This window comes from Panthera tigris, chromosome B4, assembly GCF_018350195.1.
Source record: "Panthera tigris isolate Pti1 chromosome B4, P.tigris_Pti1_mat1.1, whole genome shotgun sequence".
NCBI lineage: Eukaryota > Metazoa > Chordata > Mammalia > Carnivora > Felidae > Panthera > Panthera tigris.
Genome location: NC_056666.1, coordinates 12,105,968 through 12,124,972, shown reverse-complemented (window position 1 = coordinate 12,124,972; position 19,005 = coordinate 12,105,968). Strand labels below are relative to the sequence as shown.

Here is a 19,005-nt window from a genome sequence, read left to right as displayed (position 1 = left end):
CTCTTCAAAACTGTCTCGGCCAGGGCCCTGACGACAGGCTCTGCTTCAGTGGAGGTTTGCAGGACGCCAAAAACATCTCCAGTGCTCCAGGAGGGGCAGCCAATGGAAGCTGCGGCTGAGACCCCTCCCACTCCCCACCATGGGCATCCGGGTCTCCTGCCTCCCTCCCCCCTGGCATGCCTGGCACAGAAGTGAGGACCTGGCGGCTGGCTTCAGGGTCTGCAGAACCCTCTCCGTCTGCCTTGTGGTTCCCAAACGGAGCCTCAGCCCATCCAAAGATGGCCTGGAGACAGCTGCTTCTCGCCTGCTGTCTCTCAGCTGCTGTGCTCCTCACTAGTGAGTATGGGGAGGCTCCAGGTTGCGCTGGTGTTAGGTGAGGCTGCTCGGGTGGCCCAGGTGGAAAGGGGGTGCTTACTGTGCAGATGACTGTGTCTGGTGTGTGTGTGTGTGTGTATAACAATAGAACGCAGAGAAAACAGCTTGCCTGCTGGTTTCCTGGGGAGACTGCTCTATGGCTGGTATGTGAGGGACCTGGGACCCCACCCTGGGGCTGGGCAAGACACAGTGCCTAGGAAGAACTGTCCCAGCCCAGCTCAGGGTGAAGGTTCCCCTTGGGGTGCTGCAGCCCTCATGCTGTGCTCTCCCACAGCGCTGCAGGAGGGCGCTGGTGCAGCGGTGGGCACCCAGCAGGAGGCAGGACAAGACGTTCGGGAAGGTGAGTGCAAGGGCCACCCCGGGGTGCAGGGCTACTGAGGTGCCCTGGTGAGCCCATGCCGCTCGTGACCGGCCTCTCTCGAGTTTCAGATGTAGAACAGAAGATCTTCATGCAGGAATCAGATGCTTCAAATTTCCTCAAGAGGCGCGGCAAGCGGTCCCCAAAATCCCAAGATGAGGTCAACGGTAAGGATGCTGGAGGCCTGCCTTATGCTCCCCCCTCCCGTTCCTTCTGTCCCAGTGGGCTGGGCTGTGGGGCAGCAAGGGACCCAGGAGGGCTCAAACTGGGCCATTGGGTATCAAAGTGACAGCAGCTCTGAATTAGAAATTACACGTCCTCGATGGCAGGTCACGTCTTCAACTACACCGTCAGGGTAGGGAACAGAAAGGACAGTGGCACATCAAATGCACTTAATAGAGCTGAGATGCATCCCAATTTTGGAGAAGTTTAAAACGTTAAGGAGAAATAAGTTCTAGTCAAGAGGAAACATGGCATCTCAGTGTGTGCTTTTTGGCCTATGGAACAGTGCCTCGCATGCGAGAGCAACAGCATTGCAAGGAGAGGGCACCTGGGAATAGGGGCTGGGACTCTGGGTCTGGTGACAGCTGTGCTAAGTGGCCTTGGCCACTTCCTCCCCTCTGGGCCTATGTTTCCTTATTTATAAGCCCCTGAAATTGTGGTACTCAGCTGGCAGTGTTTTGTTTTTTTTTAAATTTTGTATCTAATACATTTGGAAGGCTTTTGAGCTTGGAATGTGTCTCCTCAGTCTGAAGTAGGTCCTGGTGTCCCCTGCCTGGCAGGGACCCTCATTTCCATGACCTGCTGACCCTTGAAGGCATTTGAGTTTCCTGCCCTTGAACTAGATTCTTCCAAGGACTCTGAGCTCTGTCTCCAAGTCTATGGCTTGATCATTACTTGTGTGTCTGAATAAACTCTTTGTTTCCCTCGGCACACTCAGCAAGGTAACTTGCTCAGTATAAATAACAGGACTGTTTTCAAATAATGAAAATGCTTGGAGATGAAATTCCTCCCCCCCCACCCCCCCCCACCCCCCACCGACAACTGAGTAAATATTAGCCACACTGGGAAAACCTCCAGGCCTCCCACAACTTGAGATTTAGAAGTTAACAAATGTCAAGAAACACTGAAAGGGCTGTGATGGATGGAGCCCGGGCAGTTCTTGATGGAAATCGGAGAAGCAACGTCCTGGCAAATTTTTAGCAGGGAGCAGGAGTGAATTCAGGACAGGAGAATAGTTTCCATCCTCATCAGCTGGTTCAGAACCACAAAGGGCATGGGAAGTCAGAGGCCCCTCACCCCAAACAGAAGCTCTGTGCATCGGTCGTGGGGCATCCAGGACAGGCTGAACACGCAAGGTGCACCTGAGCTCACCTGCTGTCACCTGGCCGACTCCGTGCACGGGAGAGCCCGAACATGTCTCAGGGTGGGTAAAAGGCATGTGACACTGATGGACTGGAATTCGGAACCAGGAAAAAGGCATCTGACATCGTGAAGCTTCTGGGGAAAGACGCAGGATTCTTTTAGCACGAGGAGGAACTAATCCCTTCCTAAGAAGGGACACCCACAGTGCACCGGATGCGGTGTCGACGTGGCACTTTGTCTCAAATGTTGTTGGGCATTGCTGAGTCAGAGGTCTCATCTGTGGCGGCTCCAAAAAGGCAATGTGGGAAGACGATTTCTTTTTTGAAGTACATAGGAATGGCAAATGCTTCTTTAGGATTGGTGATGTCTCCTTAAGGCCTTGCTTCCTAGACTCCAAACCCCTTCCTTCCCATCCTCAGTGGCTTTCTGGTACCTGGAGCACACTGGGGCTCAAGGTGGGTCAAAAGGAAGACGGTGCCATGACAGGTATGTTCTGGGCCAAGGGGTGGAGTGTGGGTACCTGGGGCTCTGGCTTGTCCCAAGCTGTACCCCAACTGTATGACTTCGATTAGGTCACTGTACCTCTGTGAGCCTCAATTCCCTCCTAAGAATTGTATGAATGTTGGGCAAGGGTCGGGGGAGGCTTGGGAAAGGAAATTCCTTCCACCAGGCTCAAGAGTCCCACAATTATGTGGATAAAGGCACAAGTGCGGGGAAAACATGGGATGTACCCAAGGAAATCTGCATGGAGACCAAGTCATAGTTAACGGGATTTTTAATATGAGTTCAACAATAATAATATAATATAATGTAATATATTATAAATAACTACAGCATGTTAGTCCCCCCTCTTTGATGTGATCGTGCCAGAGGGGTGTGAGGTGTCCTTCAGGGTCCAGTGCTTCCTGCACCAGACACGGCCTTCCTGATGTTGTGGATTTGTCCAGATGAAGCCCAGTTAAATTTTTTTTTAATGTTTATTTTTGAGAGAGAAGCACAGAGTGTGAGCAGGGGAGGGACAGAGACAGAGGGAGACACAGAATCCGAAGCAGGCTCCAGGTTCTGAGCTGTCAGCACAGAGCCCAACGTGGGGCTCGGACTCCCGGACCGCGAAATCATGACCTGAGCCGAAGTCAGACGCTTAACTGACAGAGCCCCCAGGCACCCCAAGTTGAAGCCCAGTTAAAAGAAGTATCTTGATACTAAGAGAGCTCTCGATAACTTCCTCCAGACAACCAGAGTCCTCACACCAAAGCAGTCAAGATTTAAGGGTAGAAGTGGATGAACCTGGAAACTATTTTACACCTAAAAATCTATAATCTTGAATGGTTTTTTCAGGCTACTTTCAAGTGTGAAGTGTGGTGAGGTGTGATGTGCTAGTTCAGGTGGGGATTCCCACCGGGGCTCAAGGGGCTACTGGTGTAGCAGCCGCATAGAAGTGGACCTCCAATTTTATCATGTAGAGCTAAGAGTTCTCTGGCTTCCAGCAGAGCAAGAGAAGCCCAAGAAGGAAGCCACATTCCATCATGGTATGCCACCTCCAGTTCGGTAGAAGAGTCATTAAGGCCAACCCACACAAAGGGAGGGAATTGCCTAAGGAAATGGATAGCAAGGATCATCTAAGATTTCCCTAACTCATGCCATGATTGTGCCCTGTGTACGCTTCTATCACAGCAACCACTAGGCATGACTTAAAAAAAGATTTTTTTTAAGTGTTTTATTCATTTTTTGAGACAGACACAGAGCGTGAGCAGGGAAAGGACAGAGAGAGGGACACAGAATCCCAAGCAGGCTCCACCTGTCAGTGCAGAACCTGATGTGGGGCTCAAACTCACGAACCGTGAGATGATGACCTGAGCTGTAGTCGAACACTGAATGGACTGAGCTACCCAGGTGACCTTGGGCATCACTTATTGTTATTTCTTTCTCCTTATCTGAACTACTGGCCCCTAAAGTCGAGGGACACAACCTTTTTTACTTGCCTTTTTAATCTCAGTGCCTAACACACATTTTGGCCGTGACAGGTGCTCAAAGATGTTGAGTGGATTTGAAGGTATGGATGCGAAATTGACTTTAAGTTGACGACTCCCTCCTGATTTTTGATCACAGGATTCCTAGTTTCTAACTGGCCCAGGACACTTGGATGCAACATTAATTTTATGAGTGATTGCTTTTCTCACTTGCAGAATGGCATGGTTGGAGAGGGTGAGTTCCTGGGCCCCTCAAGTTTTAAAGTTTGCGCCAGGAGTCAACCGTCTTAGCGAAACCGCCATCCTTCTCCCTCTCAAACAACCCCTCCCAACCAGGTTAAGTTTCTCAGGCAAAACAATTAGTGTTCCCCTAAATGCGTGCGGCTGCCCCCATTCTTGGAGGCAACTCTCGCCTCTTGCCCTTTCCCAGCAGAGAACAGGCAGAAGCTGCGGGCCAATGAGCTGCGGAGAGAGTACTACGAGGAACAAAGGAACGAGTTTGAGAACTTCGTGGAGGAGCAAAATGATGGTAAGAGCTCTTCAGCCAGGGTCGTTGGGGAAGTGGGCCTTTGTGGGAAAATCAAAAGTTGCCTCCATGTCTCCCTCAATTTAAATGTTAATTTATTTTATTTTGAGAGAGAGTGCACAGGCAGGGGAGGGGCAGAGAGGGAGAATCCCAAGCAGGCTCTGTGCCTTCAGCACAGAGCTCGACCCAGGGCTTAATCTCAAGAACTGTGAGCCGAATGCAAGAGTCGGATGCTTAACTGACTGAGCCACGTAGGCGCCCCATCCCTAAATTTTAATTAGAGGAGGGAGGGAAGAGAGGCTCTTTCGGTTCACATCTTTGGGAGTCTTGAAGGAAGAAAGGCACACACGTGGCTGTAGACCTTGAGAAGGCGAGGAGAGGATACAACACGTAGGTTTCCACTGGCTCAGGGAATGTTCAGCTGATTCTATTTTCTACTCTTACGTGGGAATCACTGTGTTCTCTTAGCGGCTACACCTAGTGGCTTAGCTCGGGTACACGTGGGTTATACCTTTCAAGTACCTTGGATTCACATCAATACAACAGCTCTAGGAACCACTCATTCTGGAAAACCAAGCCCTTCATTTACCTATTCACTCTGATCAGCATTTTATTTGATGGCTGTAAGCAAACCAGGAAACCTGACCTCAGAAAGCAACTCACCCATCGTGTTGGACACACCATACATTTTGTGTTCTGCTTGTGTCCTATGCAGTTGCTGTTCATATCTTTTCTAGGCTTTGGTCTTTGCCTCAGGCAATCGGCATACTTTATTCCCTCCATTAGCCCTCGGGCAGATGGGACTCCTACCTCCCTCAGGAAATGTTGATTTCATCAAGTCCTCCATGGAGGCAGCTGGGTATGGGCATGGGCAGAAGGAAGTTCTGTCTTTGAATCAGTCTCCCATGGGGTGGGATCTGACTTTGCATCTATTAAGCATACCCAAGTGGTACCCGGAGCAAAATGTGTAGGAACATTTAATAGGCCTGACTGGCTGGCCAGAGTGTGTCGGCATACTCAAGTGGTACCCAGAGCAAAAATGTGTAGGAACATTTCATAGGCCTGACTGGCTGGCCAGAGTGTGTCGGTTTGAGTCTTTCCTCAATCATTAAGATGGAAATGCTCCTGATGCACTTGAGCTTGGACACAAGGCCTGAGGTTAGATGACCTTTGCTAGAGAAAGTCAGTGATTTCAGTTCTGAAGTTGTGGTCCTCCTGGCTTGTATGCTCTAGTGGATTTGTATGCTCTAGTGGATTTGCCCTTTTATGGCATCTCTTAGGAAAAGGATACAATCAACAGGTACCTGAGGGCTGCAGGCCATGCCCACTGCCTCGCAGGTGGCCCCTGAGGTATTGGGCTTGGATCCTGCCAAATCAAGCTTTCCTGGTAACGTCAAGACCAAGTTCAGGCTGTCTCGACTCAGAGGGAAATATTTCTGTTGGATATGTGTTTACCTTGGTGAACAGTTGGGAGAGGCATTTAAAAAATGAGCATATGGCCTGCAAAATTCCTTCAGTTTTTTGTTTTGTTTTTTTAGCACTTTATTTTGTACATTTTTAATGTTTCAGGTCCAAATCCCTCGCATCTGGGTGGAGAACACTCACTGTTTTCCCTTTCACAATGAATTAGGGTGAGGGGCCAGGCACTCCGGGATGACAAGTCCTCTACTAAAGGCAGAGGAGACAGTGATCAGGGGCCTCAGGCCTGTGGGGACTGTAGTGACGGAGCTGTGATTACTGGCGGAGCACTTGCTCTGTCGGGCACTGTTCTGAACCCTCCAACCCTGACAACCAGCCTCTCAGGCCTTAATAATTTGTTTTTTAAACACTCAGGCTTAGAAAGGATCCCTAAATATCCAAGGTGCCATAGCTAGTCAGGGATTTGAACCAAGGTGTTTTGCCAGCAAAGCAACGTTCTTATGAGTGAAGGAGGATCATGTGTGGAGAAGTCTCAAGGACTCACTTTGATCTAGGAATTGGCCCGTGTGGACAGATGGAGTGAGGAGAGAAAAGAGAGCACCTCCACCCCCCAAACCCAGGAGAGGTCTTCTCAGAGCTTGATAAAGGAAGGAGGCAAGGAGGTGAAGCGGGCCCAGCCTGCCTGAGAGTGAGCAGGTGAGCGTCGCAGGAAGTGAAACTCATTTCTGTTTTCCTCCTCTTCCCTTGCTTCTGCCCCAGAGCACCGAGTCCTGCGTGGGGGCCGGGCTGGTAAGACCTCTACCCCGAGGGGGGGGCGCGTTCCAAGCCCTACACTCTCCTCAGTCAGGACCTTAGTTTTTCAGTTGGCTATCTTGATGTGACAGCATCACCTGTCTCAGAATAACTGCCAGTTGAGGTTTACCTCCCACCCCTTAAAAGCAAATGCTGAGGGGGGCGTCTGGGTAGCTCAGTCGGTTGGGCGTCCGACTTCGGCTCAGGTCATGATCTCGCAGTTCGTGGGTTCAAGCCCCGCGTTGGGCTCTGTGCTGACAGCCTGGAGCCTGGAGCCTGCTTCGGATTCTGTGTCTCCCTCTCTGCCCCTCCCCCGTTCATGCTCTGTCTCTCTCTGTCTCAAAAATAAATAAACGTTAAAAAAAAAAAAAAAGCAAATGCTGAGGAACTACTATGGGTAAAGGAAAGGACTTGGATTTTCAAAGGAGGAAGTTTAGGCAGGTGGTCTGAGAGTGATTTCTGGACCAGAGTGACCTTCCTGAGAGGCTGAGAACCCCATCTCCAAGGCCCATCAGCGCATCTAAGACACCGGACCTATTCTGTTGTGGTGCCTGGCTGCACCTCTACTCAAAACCACCATCTTTACAAGGCAAAGATGCCTCTGAGTTCTGCCTCTGAAAGTGCCAGAGTAAACAGTGTGCTGAGCCCCTACTTCTAAGGTCTGCATGGCAGCACAGATCTGCTTCCACCTTCAAAGCCAGAAGCCTGGGTCAGGCCATCTGGAGTTGGCTGTGTGACAGCTGACTTGGCTGAAGATGCTCAGCCACATGTGGTTCCCTGCACAAAAGTCACATTGTTTGGGTCTTTGGGTCTTTACCAGGGAGGCCTTCCCTCTGTCGAAGTGTAATGGGGTGAGAAGAGTTTGGCACGACCTGGAGAAAAAAACAACTTCTATGTCAAAATCACGCCCTCAAGAGCCTTTTACTTTGAAAAATTTCATTCATATGGAAAAGTATATATATTTCTTGGTTACCCCCACGTAACCATCACCCAGAATTAGCAATGATCAAATTTCCCTACACTTTGCTTCATCCATGCCCTTTTCTGGTTGGTTTTTAAAACATAATGTTGGGGGCACCTGGGTGCCTCGGTCAGTTAAGTGTCAGACTCTTGATCTCAGCTCAGGTCATGATCTTTCGGTTTTGTGAGTTCGAGCCCCACATCGGGCTCTGTGCTGACAGTGTGGAGCCTGCTTAGGATTCTGTCTCCCACTCTACCGCACTCCTGTTTGCTATCTCTCTCTCAAGATAAATAAACTTAAAAAAGCAAAATTAAAAAAAAACAAAAACACAACACATGAAGTTTTAAAGCCTGATGAAAAAATTCCTTATAATGCCATTGCTTGAAGTTGACAATCATTGCCTTCCATGATTTTTTTCGACCATAAAGCCCATCATCTCTTTTCATTATTCCTGGGTTATCTTTGTACTTTGTTTCTTACTTGTTATTTCTTTGAGCCAATTTCTGGTGAAGGCTGTCCCCCCCCTTGGTGATTACGTACGGGAAGGGGCACTGAACCAACACATAGACCTTTGACCGGCTCTCCTGGCCTCCAGCTCTTTCACCTGCCTGGGCTTGGCTCTCATCTCCACCAGTGAGGCTTTTGGACTCACTGTTCCCTCACGTCTTTCACTTCAGATCTTCTGTCACCAGTGCACCCAGGCACAGTTTGTTCAGGTCACCACAGGGTAGGCAGTTTGGATTGATGGCTGACAAGAGCTTGGTGGCTCTCCTGAGGTCAGAGTGCTCTCTGTACTAACATGACGACCTCACCTCTGTTTCCCAGAACAGGAAGAGAGAAGCCGGGAAGCTATTGAGCAATGGCGCCAGTGGCATTACGACGGCCTGCATCCATCATATCTCTATAACCGCCACCACATCTGACCTCATTTTGACAGAGCAGGAAGATGGAGCTTGAAACTCACAAACCTACCCCAGGTGTCTGACCAACGCCTCCACACCAGCAGGCCCCTTCACAGGGTCTCAACTGGGGGGGCTCCTGGGCGGGGGGGCTGCCGTGGTAAACACACAGGCCTTTTGTTCTGATGTTTTAAGATGCCCTGGCTTTTGCTTCTTTGCAGATGATTTTCTGAGGTGAGCAAACACCTGCGGGGCCTCCTGGCACCGAACCTTCAGTGACGTCCCCTTATTTAGCCACTGTTCCCACAGTTAAGACTCCTGTCCTGTAGAACAATGAGAAGGGTCGCAATAAAGACGACAGATGACGTGTTCGCTTACGGCTTAGAAATAAAATTGCTGAGTCAACACTGTATCATCTTGTAAAACCTCACACGGAGCCGAGTGACACACGTCCCCCCTCATTGACTTGGGCTTTTGAAAGCCTGATCTCCAGGAGCGCTGCTCGCTAGTTTCTTGTCTCGGCAGTCACGCAAATGCAAGAGAGATGCCAACACAACTGGTTAGGTTAGACCCGTCTCTGGGATGGTTACTGAGCCCAGGGGCTTCCTCGTGTCTCCGAAGAGACTCAAGGTTCAACTGTGGTTTCCTAATTGCATCCATCAGAAGCCAGGGTTACAGCAAGACCGGCTGTGGCCAAAACTATAAAGGAGCTGAAATTTAGCATCGGGGGTCACCTCACTCTTCTGCCTTGTGCCCAGGTTACTTCAGGGCTGCCATAACAACGCGCAACAGACTGGGTGGCTTTAAAAAGTAACAATTTATTCTCTTACAGGTCTGGAGGCTAGAGGTCCCAATTCAAGGTGTCTGCAGAGCCGTGTTCCCTCCCTCTCTTTACGGGAGGATCCTGCCTTGCCTGTTGCAGCTTCTGGCGGCTCCAGGGCCTCCCTGGCTTGTGGCTGTGTCACTCCAATCTCTGCACCTGTTGTCATGGGGTCTCTGTGTCTCTCTTCTCGATATAACTTTTTAAAAAAAAAGTCCATTTATTTTGAGAGCAAGCGAGCACGAGGGCAGGGGAGGGGGAGGAGAGAATCCCAAGCAGGCTCCGCACTGTCAGAGTGAGCCCGATGTGGGGCCTGAACCCCCAAACCACAAGATTATGACCTGAGCCAACATCAAGAGTCGGATGCTTAACTGACTGAGTCACCCAGGGGCCCCTTAAGTTTTTTTTTGTTTTTTTTTTAAATCTTAAGATCAGGAGCCACATGCTTTATCTTCTTGTTAGGACACCAGGCACACAATTCAGCTCCTACCAGTGCCCCTTTCTTCTCCTCTCAACCACTCTGCTTCCTGCCCCGGACTCAGCATCTACCCCACTTCATCCTTGCTTCCAACCACCTTCAGGAATCCCACACTAAGAACACAAAACCACCAAGAACAAGAGAAGCAGGCAGTGGAGTCACAGTAGATTAGAAAATACAAAGGACACCTGTCCCCACCCCTGAGCCCTCTGCTCCCCCAGAGACGTGGGTCCCTGGCCAGCTAGTCGAGCCTGCTTCTGAGGATCCCAGGGCAGCACAGGGGGACTTTGTTTAAGGAAAAGCTGCTCAACGGTGGTACAAAACTCCATCAGAGGTGGGGTGAGATCAGGACAGTTTTGTAATGAATGCATGTATTTTTAAGTAATCTTTTAATATTTATTTATTTTTGAGACAGAGAGAGACAGTGTGAGCAGGAGAGGGGCAGAGAGAGAGGGAGACACAGAATCTGAAGCAGGCTCCAGGCTCTGAGCTGTCAGCACAGAGCCCGATGCGGGGCTCGAACTCACAAACCGTGAGATCATGACCTGAGCCGAAGTCGGACGCTTAACTGGCCTAGCCAGCCACGCGCCCCTTTAAGTAATCTTTTAAAAGACTGATAAAATCTAGTGATTAAGAAATTGGGCATTTTCCAAATCACCTCGTCAGCCCTGTGTTTTCTTACAAAAAGTCGTCAGCCCTGTGTTTTCTTACAAAAACTCCAAGCAGGAGCGAAACTGGCCTTCAGAAGCCAAGAAGGGCACCGGGCAAACCCTGTCATTAAATGCTGTTACATGGGCAGGTGGGATGGAGAAGTTGTTCTCTTCTCAGGAGTGTGGGGATTCACCCTTTGGAGACTCAGGTTTGGGACACAAGTCCCAGCACAACCAAAGCCCAAGCAGTGCCCAATTTTTCAGCGGCGTGACGAGCTTCTGATGAATGAACATGCCTTGAGGACTGGCAGCTGAGCCTTCGGAATAATCGGATTACGCTCTTTAGGAAATCGCCGAGGCGTGTGCTTGTGTGCTGTGCTACCAACACACCCCTTTGCTGTCTGTGGGATCAAATTAGAATGCTTCCAAAAGGAAATCGGGAGGGTAATGAAAACTCCTCAGAACTGGAAAAACATGCACAAAATGTTCAACTGAAAACTGCCATTTCACCACTTAAAATGTTCTTTACACTTTTGCTGCTTCTTACCCAATCTCCCCCTACCCCCTGCCCTCAGGCGCCCCGGATCTTTTCTTTTCTCTTTTTTTTTTAAACAAGACATTTCTACTAGGAAATTATTTCATTTACAATAGGTGCTCAATGTAGCAAATTCAAGCAGCACAGATATCCATGACACATGGGGAACCTGGCTGGCTCAGTCGGTAGAGCGTGGGACCCTTGACCTCAGGCTTGTGGGTTCAAGCCCCTCAGTGGGTGTAGAGATTACTTAAAGATAAAATATTAAGAAAGAAAGAAATCCAGTACACAGGAGGAGTTTTGCCTTCTTGCCTCTCTAATTCAAGGTAAGCCTTGTCAGTCGTTTGGGGTGCATCCTTCCATTTTTTAAAAAATTTATTTGAGACAGAGAGAGAGAGAGAAAGAGAGAGAGAGAGAGACAGGGACAGGTGTGCATGAGTTGGGAGGAACAGGGGACAGAGAGAGAATCCCAGGAAGGCTCAGCACACTGTCACTGAGGAGCCCGAAGTGGGGCTCTACCTCCGGAGCTGTGAGATCATGACCTGAGCCGAAATCAAGACGCTTAACTGACTGAGCCACCCAGGCACCCCTCCTTCCACTTTTTCTGTCTCTTCTCACACACGTACTTCATTCTTTAAAAGGCAACAGAACACGTGATTGCGCAAACCCAGCTCACCCCACATCCAGTGCAGAAATGAGACACTTAGCAGATCTTGGCCACACAGAACTGGCTGAGACCGGAAGTTGAGCCCTGAAAGCTCCCTCTTTCTAACCCGAGTATTTGCCTTGACCCAGCGGCTCATTATTATGTTGTCACGGGCATGTTCCTTGCTTCTTTCCAGAAGCAAGGAGAAGCATCACGGAACAGGATTCTTTTACCGGAAGCCTCTTCGTGGTGGAGCTGGTGAGGCTCCATCCGGTCCCAGCTCACTTCTGTGAGGTAACGGCAACTCAGGGGATTGTCTGTGTGCCTCAGTTTTCCTTCAATAAGCCCTATTTTATATTTCTATCACATGGCCCCCACGGCGGGGGTGGGGGGGGGCTGTTTGTGTGTGTCTTTGCTCCCTCTCCACATAGTGAACATGCTAGACTTTATTCACCCATTCCTCTATTATTAAGGCAGATTTCTGGAAACGAAATGCTAAGTCGTGACTTACACACGTTAAACTGGATAAATAAGATTTCTCTTCAAAGAGGTTATGTACTTTCCATCACTGGATGGACACTTTTGCCAACGTTTCTTAAACCAAGCAAACTGAGGATACTGGCGGAAAGGTCGGGAAGGGGGAACTCTTTCATGATCCACTAGCCATGTGCCCCCTCAGACTGCAAATGTCACCTTCCACTCTAGTGTCCACATCACACTTCCCCAGGTTATTAGTGCACACTCCGTCTACAGGAGACACACATTTCCACCAGCCGCCCCTCTGCCCTCAGCCCGTTTTCTCCTTCAGACGCCTGCTCTTCTCTGCAGCCTTCACTGAAAGTACCAGCAGCTTTAAATGAGAACGTGATCGCACTGGAAAAAACTGGTATAAAGTAAAAACTTTGCAGACGCCTCAGTATTTCATCACTATTTTTACTTATCACCAAAGGAGACAGATTATTTGAGAAGGGATATTTCAAAGTTTCCAAACATAAATCTCAACAGAAAGGAATGGAGTTTTGCTGTCTGCCTGCCGTCTCACATCCCTGATCTAGTAATCTCTACACCCAATGTGGGGCTCAAACTCACGACCCCAAGGTCAAGAGTCGCATGCTCTTCCGACTGAGCCGGCCAGGCGCCCCCGCCCGTCTCTGGTCTAAACTGGAGAAACAGCCGGCCTTAGTGGAACAAAGGTCAGAGCTGTTCCGCTCTGGATTACTGGGCAGGAGAGGCACAGTGGGGCCCGTGTGCACTCCGGGAGCCTTGGCGGAGCTGGCCGGAGACACCCCTGCCCCAGTCTTGCTCTAGCAGGAGGGGCTCCGCGTTAGTACCTGATCCCACACCTGGATACATTCTCATGGAGGAGCAGTTCCTGCCTGTCTTTAGCTGGGCCACCAGGTGAAGCAAGAGATGGTCAACCAGCTGGCTGGGCTTGACAGCTGGGCACAAGCAGCGCAAGCTTGGCTGACCGCCAGCTCTGATCCCGAGGCAGGCCCGCCGGCTGTGGGGCCAGGGGTGCCGGAGAGCTTGCACTTTACCCACATGAAACTGCCGTCTGTTGGTCAGATCCAGTCTCTGAACTTTTATGTTGGTAACCCTGGGTTAATGAGGAAGATGTGTGTGCTTGCACATCCAGTTGTGCAACAGAGAAAAAGCAAAGCACTGCGGTCCACCTTAGCCAGGAAAATGGAGCCACATTTTGGCTCGTCTTGGTAATAACACATGTGCCCTCTGGTGAGAGCTAGCAACCAGGTGGCTGGCAGCTGATGGACTCTGCCTCGCGGCCAGACCCGCAGCCACCCATGCCTGCAGAAAAGAACACTTAGTTCATACAAAGGTGAAAAATCAACAATGGTCTGGGTGAGGGGCCAGTTTGAAAGAACAAAACAGCTTGTCCTTGTCAAAGGTTATGCTGGGCATGTTGGCTCTAGATAAAGCACTCTGGCGGAAATCAGAAATCTCTTACCTCGTTTTACCTCTATCCTTAACAAGGGCCCAGTTATGCCTTGGCGATTTCAAATTCCACCCAGAATTCTTTCACTAAAAGCCAATCTCACTCATTCTTCCCGGGCAGGGAGTAACATGCCAAAGGTAACATGAATAGGAATCTGGGCGGCCACATTTACTAGGAAATTAGTAATGGAGCAATCTGTATTTTTAGAGATTGGACTTGCCAAACGTGTGGCATTTTGGACATTGTTTTATTTTTAATTTTTTTCTTAATGTTTATTTTTGAGAAAGAAACTGCAAACAGGGGAGGGGCAGAGAGAGGGAGACACAGAATCCAAAGCAGACTCTAGGCTCCGAGCTGTCAGCACAGAGCCTGATTCGAGACTTGAACCCACGAACCATGAGATCATGACCTGAGCTGAAGTCAGACACTTAACTGACTGAGCCACCCAGCCGCCCCAATAAAATTAAGTTTTGACCAGTGATGCCTACTTTGTTAAGCCTATTTTCTATGATTAAAAAAATCTGTATAGTTAGATTAATAAGTTTTCACAAAGTTGGGGCACTTGGGTGGCTCAGTCGGTTAAGCATCCAACTTTGGCTCAGATCATGATCTTGCAGTTTGTGGGTTTGAGCCCCACATTGGGCTCCGCACTGTCACCTTGGTAATTCTCTCTCTCCTTCTCTCTCTGCCCCTCCCCTACTTGCGCTCTCTCTTTCAAAGTAAATAAACTTAAAAGTTTTCACAAAGCTTTTTTGAAGAAGTTTTCACAAAGCTTTGCAAGGAGAGAGCTTTGTAAGGGAATGACAATGTTTGAGGGATATGCCTGAAAAGAACATTCACGTAATATGTAAAACAAAGGAAAAAAGTGTTTTTTCACATAACTTCTCATTAATTTAGACCAGTAGTAATGAGTCTCAAATAACACACTAGTGAGTCTGAATCATTTAGGGAGGAGGCCCCCAAACTTAAAACTTTCCTAAATAAAACCTGCAACCTCATTAATATGAGGCAGTGAGGTCAGGGTGCATGGGTTAGGATTTTATTAGCTCGTGTTTGGTTGTCTGTCATGCAGCCAGCACAGAATTATGGTACCAAAGAGCAAGATGTTTTCTGTTTTGTAAGATAACCCAAATATACCCTTAAATTGGTATCCTGAAATCACTATTCAAAAAAGAAGAAAAAAAAAAAAAAGCTCATTCCTTTAGTAAATCACTGAAGACACTCTTCCTGTCCCTTAAACTCAAGGTGCTTGAATGACACAATCAGACACCACTGTAGTTTGTTTTGGTGTAATAGTTAATTATGCTAAGATAAAGTTCATCACAACCTGAAAAATGTACTCAACCCAGGACTTGATATGGCCTGCCCCTTCTCAAGGCCCGGCCCATTGGTACTCAACTAATAACATCACTAAGGAAATGTATGAGAAGACAAACACACTATTATTTACAGATCTTCTTGTCCAACCCTACTCAGAATACATCCTTGATACTTAATGGTGAAAGAAAATGCTTTCCTCTTTAGATTGGGAACAAAAAACAGTCATAGACAGGAACTGAAGTGTTAAAACTTCTCAGGCAACATGATCCAACACAGAAAATCCTAAGGAATCTATAAAAACGCTGTTAAACTCATATGTAAGTTAAACATGGTCCCAGGATACAAGGTCAACTGACAAAAATGTATTCCATTTCTATATACTAGTAAGTAATAAGTGGGAATTACAATGCAGAAAGTAGCCCTTACAATATCATCAAAACTGTAACACATTTAGAAATAAACATGACAAGGGGCGCCTGGGTCGGTTAAGCATCCGACTTCAGCTCAGGTCATGATCTCACAGTCTGTGAGTTCAAGCCCCACGTCGGGCTCTGTGCTGACAGCTCAGAGCCTGGAGCTTGCTTCAGATTCTGTGTCTCCCTCTCTCTCTGCCCCTCCCCTGCTCATGATTTGTCTCTCTCTGTCTCAAAAATAAATAAAAAACATTTTTAAAAATTAAAAAAAAAATAAACATGACAAAATACATATATGATCTGTACACTAAAACTACGTATAATGTTAACTTTGACAGTTGCTTTCTTTTCTGTAATCCAAGTGCCTAACTTAAACTTTGATGAGACACCCATTGCAAAGACAACCATCTCAGACAAAGAGTGCCAGCTTCACCAGTAGATTCAAGAGCCAGGCTACTTCCTCTCACAGACAGTCCTTTGTTTTCGAGATTTTGGTTTATGTCTCTAACTGACCACTTCATTTTTCTCTCTGAGTACTTTAAAATCCTGCTCATATGTTTTAAATTGACCAGTAAAGTGTGAGCCCACAAAATCCTAGATCCCCACCCTTGACCTCGGAGGCCCTTGCCCACATGCACTCCTTGTACCCAAGACCTGGCTGTTTGGCCCCAGGGGTGCTATGTAATTTCCAGGTCTTATAATTAGCAAATCTTTATTTTCTCAAAGGTTGCTCATAGTTCTTGCTTAAGGACATCTTGCAATCGTAATAGGATTCACAACAGCCGGTCCAACCCTAACACTGGTTATTCACAGGCTGGGGCAGGCACTATTACTACCAAACATTGCTGAGAAAAATTAAAGACCTAAATAAATGGAGAGATGTATTATGTTCACAGAATGCCTTAAGATGGCAATTCCCCCAAATTGATCCACAGATTAAACAGTCATAATACCAATTCCAGGAAGGGTTTTTAGAGTAGAAATCAATAAGCTGCTTCTAAAATTTATACGGAAATGCAAAGGACCTAGAACTGCCAAAACAAATTTAAAAAAGAACAAATCTGGAGGACTAACAGTTAGTCCTGAGCTGAAATCAAAAGTTGGATGCTTAACCGACTAAGCCACCCAGGCTCCCCCAACTTGTAATGTTTTTAAAAGTTAATATTTTAAAATGTTGAAACTCAATCTGCTGTGACAGGACATTCAGATCAACTACTTTTCTGTGAGGTACAATTTTTGTTTGCTAATCTAGATCACTGCATTCTAACTCTGTTTGGATGGCCTATGAATATATAATAAACCCTATATTGCCAACAGCTGAGTAAGGAAAAATTAAACACATGTTTTGGATTTATATAAAAGCATTTAATACATTGATAAAAAGGATAGTATTAAAAGACTGATCTCAATGATGAATTGTATCTATAATGCAAGCAACTAAGTCCCCCTTCTGGCCCACCCACCCCCTCTTATCCCTGAATACTTGAAGAAAGCATACACACAAAAGACCTCAAATGAAAGCTCCCCCAAGATCTAGAGTAACTGAGAAGTATTTAAGTGATATTTTTAAATTATTTAAAAATTAAAATCAAATTATAAAAAAGGAAGGCATTCAGCTCACCATCAACCTTTACAAGAATATTACAGTACTTCTGTACAATATACCATACACAAGGGAACAGGGACTCTAATGGCACCCTTGGTTCAAACAGGACCGTGTGTCTTTCATAGGAAGGGGATTGCTCAAGGAGCAGCCTGGAGTTCAAGTCCTCAGCAGCCACTCAGTTGTGACCTTCTTCAAATACATAACTCTGTTTCAAGCTTATGGGACAAACAAAATCTACTCTAAATGAGCCATTAAAAACCATAGTTTTGAGTACTACAATATTGTAAAAGCACAGAGAACCATCTAGATATGAATTAAATGCCACATGATTCAGTGAATTAATCAATTTGAAAAAACAAGAAAGAGGTAACAACAGAAATGAAAGAAGGAACCTGGCCTTAATATCAATATATCAAGACTATGTCAATGGTGACTATAATTATCTATATGGTAAAGATAATTTATTTTCTCTAGGAAACATTATTTGTAGAATTTGAGTCCTGAAAGATACACTTCAAAATCATTTACTCCAAGCCCCCTCATTTTCCAGATGGGAAAACTGAAGCCTGGAAGCTAAATTAATTCTTTTGCCTCTGTGCGTCCATGCAAATATTAGAACCTTATTCCGGTAAAGAAGCAACACTGGACACTCTATAACCCAAGACACATAGTTTCTGGGCAAAGAATTTGCATGAATGGAGCCATCAGTAGTGAGAACAGGGAAGACGATGGTTTTTTGATTTACCAATGAAAAGCCAGCGTTAAATTTGGCGTTAAGCCAACCCGAAACAAAATAGGAAGGCAGAACGTGTAGGCGTAACACATGTTTGGACTGTGCCATTCAGAACCTGGGTGATACAGAGCCAACACCCTTGCCCCTCCAGACCCATAAGAAGTAACATAGGTCGTGGGTACCTGTTTGAAGTTAGGGCTATTTAAGGCTATTCAGAAATTTGGCATGTTCTTCTCCTCTTGGTAACAGGGTTTCGCCTCCTATCTTTGGGCCTGTTTTTTCCTAGAAAAATGAAAACAGTTTAGTAAAAAAAAAAAAAAAAAAAAAAAATGGGTCAATATTATTTGCATGGGTCACTAAAATCGGTCACCTTGCAAATGACCTACCTTTAGCATTCCATCTCGTTCCCATTTGAAGAGGCCACAATTACTGAAACAAGAAAAGATCGGATTTACTCAGTGGTGAGGCACAGGCAGATACATAGAGACAATGGGGTTCGCTGCACTCACAGGAAGAGTATCTGCCATTCAAACAAGCTGATCAAGGTAACACTCATAATTATGGGCTAAGTTCTAAAGCTACTGAAAATACACACTCCGAAGATATGAGAAACAGCCTTCAAATCTGTAAAAAGCTAGAGCTTTCAGCCATGGAACATCAAATGAAAGCAGAACAGCGTATGTTCACTGCAGGTGATGAGCACAAGCTTGGTTTCTCCTGACGGGCATCGGGAAGAGACTAAGAAGAGGAAGCTAGCCTTCTGACACCATACAGTCTAGAGCTTTCCCCGTCCCCTTTTCTGGAACTAAAAGTTTGTGATAAGAAACTTCTTATTGTCCTTCTGGTCTGGACAATCTTTCCCCCTTTTTCAAACCTAAAGATGTGTACTCTCTTATTGTTCAAAGGGCCTAGAGACCCTTGTTCTCATTTTTTTAACATGGTGAGGGAGCCCAACCCTGAGAAGAGATGAGGCTACTACAGAGAAAACTTATTTAAAACAAATATTTTTAAATATTTATTTATTTTTGAGAGAGAGAGAGAGAGAGAGAGAGAGCGAGCCAGCAAGTGGGGGAAGGGGGAGACACACACACACACACACACACACACACACACACACACACACACACACAATCTGAAGCAGGCTCCAAGTTCTGAGCTGTCAGCACAGCCCCCAACGCGGGGCTT

At 47.0% G+C, this 19,005-nt stretch overlaps 2 protein-coding genes across 5 annotated transcripts in view; one reads left to right on the top strand and one right to left on the bottom strand.

The window, feature by feature from the left end:
* The first annotated feature begins 237 nt into the window (after positions 1-237).
* UCMA (upper zone of growth plate and cartilage matrix associated) lies at positions 238-8,803 on the top strand. The gene is made up of 5 exons (XM_042993730.1): positions 238-336; positions 650-715; positions 805-900; positions 4,499-4,597; positions 8,592-8,803. Exons 1-5 carry the CDS (start codon positions 279-281, stop codon positions 8,687-8,689), a joined length of 417 nt encoding a protein of 138 aa, XP_042849664.1. The 5' UTR covers positions 238-278; the 3' UTR covers positions 8,690-8,803.
* A 693-nt stretch (positions 8,804-9,496) lies between these two features.
* Positions 9,497-19,005, bottom strand: part of MCM10 (minichromosome maintenance 10 replication initiation factor) — a 43,460-nt gene continuing 33,951 nt past the window's right edge. Inside the window, exons 19-21 of one of the 4 annotated variants that reach the window (XM_042991069.1) lie at positions 18,207-18,249; positions 18,003-18,102; positions 9,497-9,684 (exon numbers count right to left, since the gene is read on the bottom strand). In XM_042991069.1, the coding sequence (XP_042847003.1) occupies positions 18,019-18,102; positions 18,207-18,249 (127 nt within the window). In that variant the 3' untranslated portion in view covers positions 9,497-9,684; positions 18,003-18,018. Of the gene's footprint in view, positions 9,685-16,838; positions 18,103-18,206; positions 18,250-19,005 lie in introns of those variants that run through there. The other 3 variants (XM_042991070.1, XM_042991071.1, XM_015537164.2) reach the window with 3 other exon arrangements.

Coding starts and splice junctions, on each gene's coding strand:
- UCMA (XM_042993730.1), top strand. CDS start 279: ATGGCCTGGAGACAGCTGCTTCTCGCCTGCTGTCTCTCAGCTGCTGTG. Junction 337..649: donor AGCTGCTGTGCTCCTCACTA/GTGAGTATGGGG, acceptor GCTCTCCCACAG/CGCTGCAGGAGGGCGCTGGT. Junction 4,598..8,591: donor CGTGGAGGAGCAAAATGATG/GTAAGAGCTCTT, acceptor TCTGTTTCCCAG/AACAGGAAGAGAGAAGCCGG.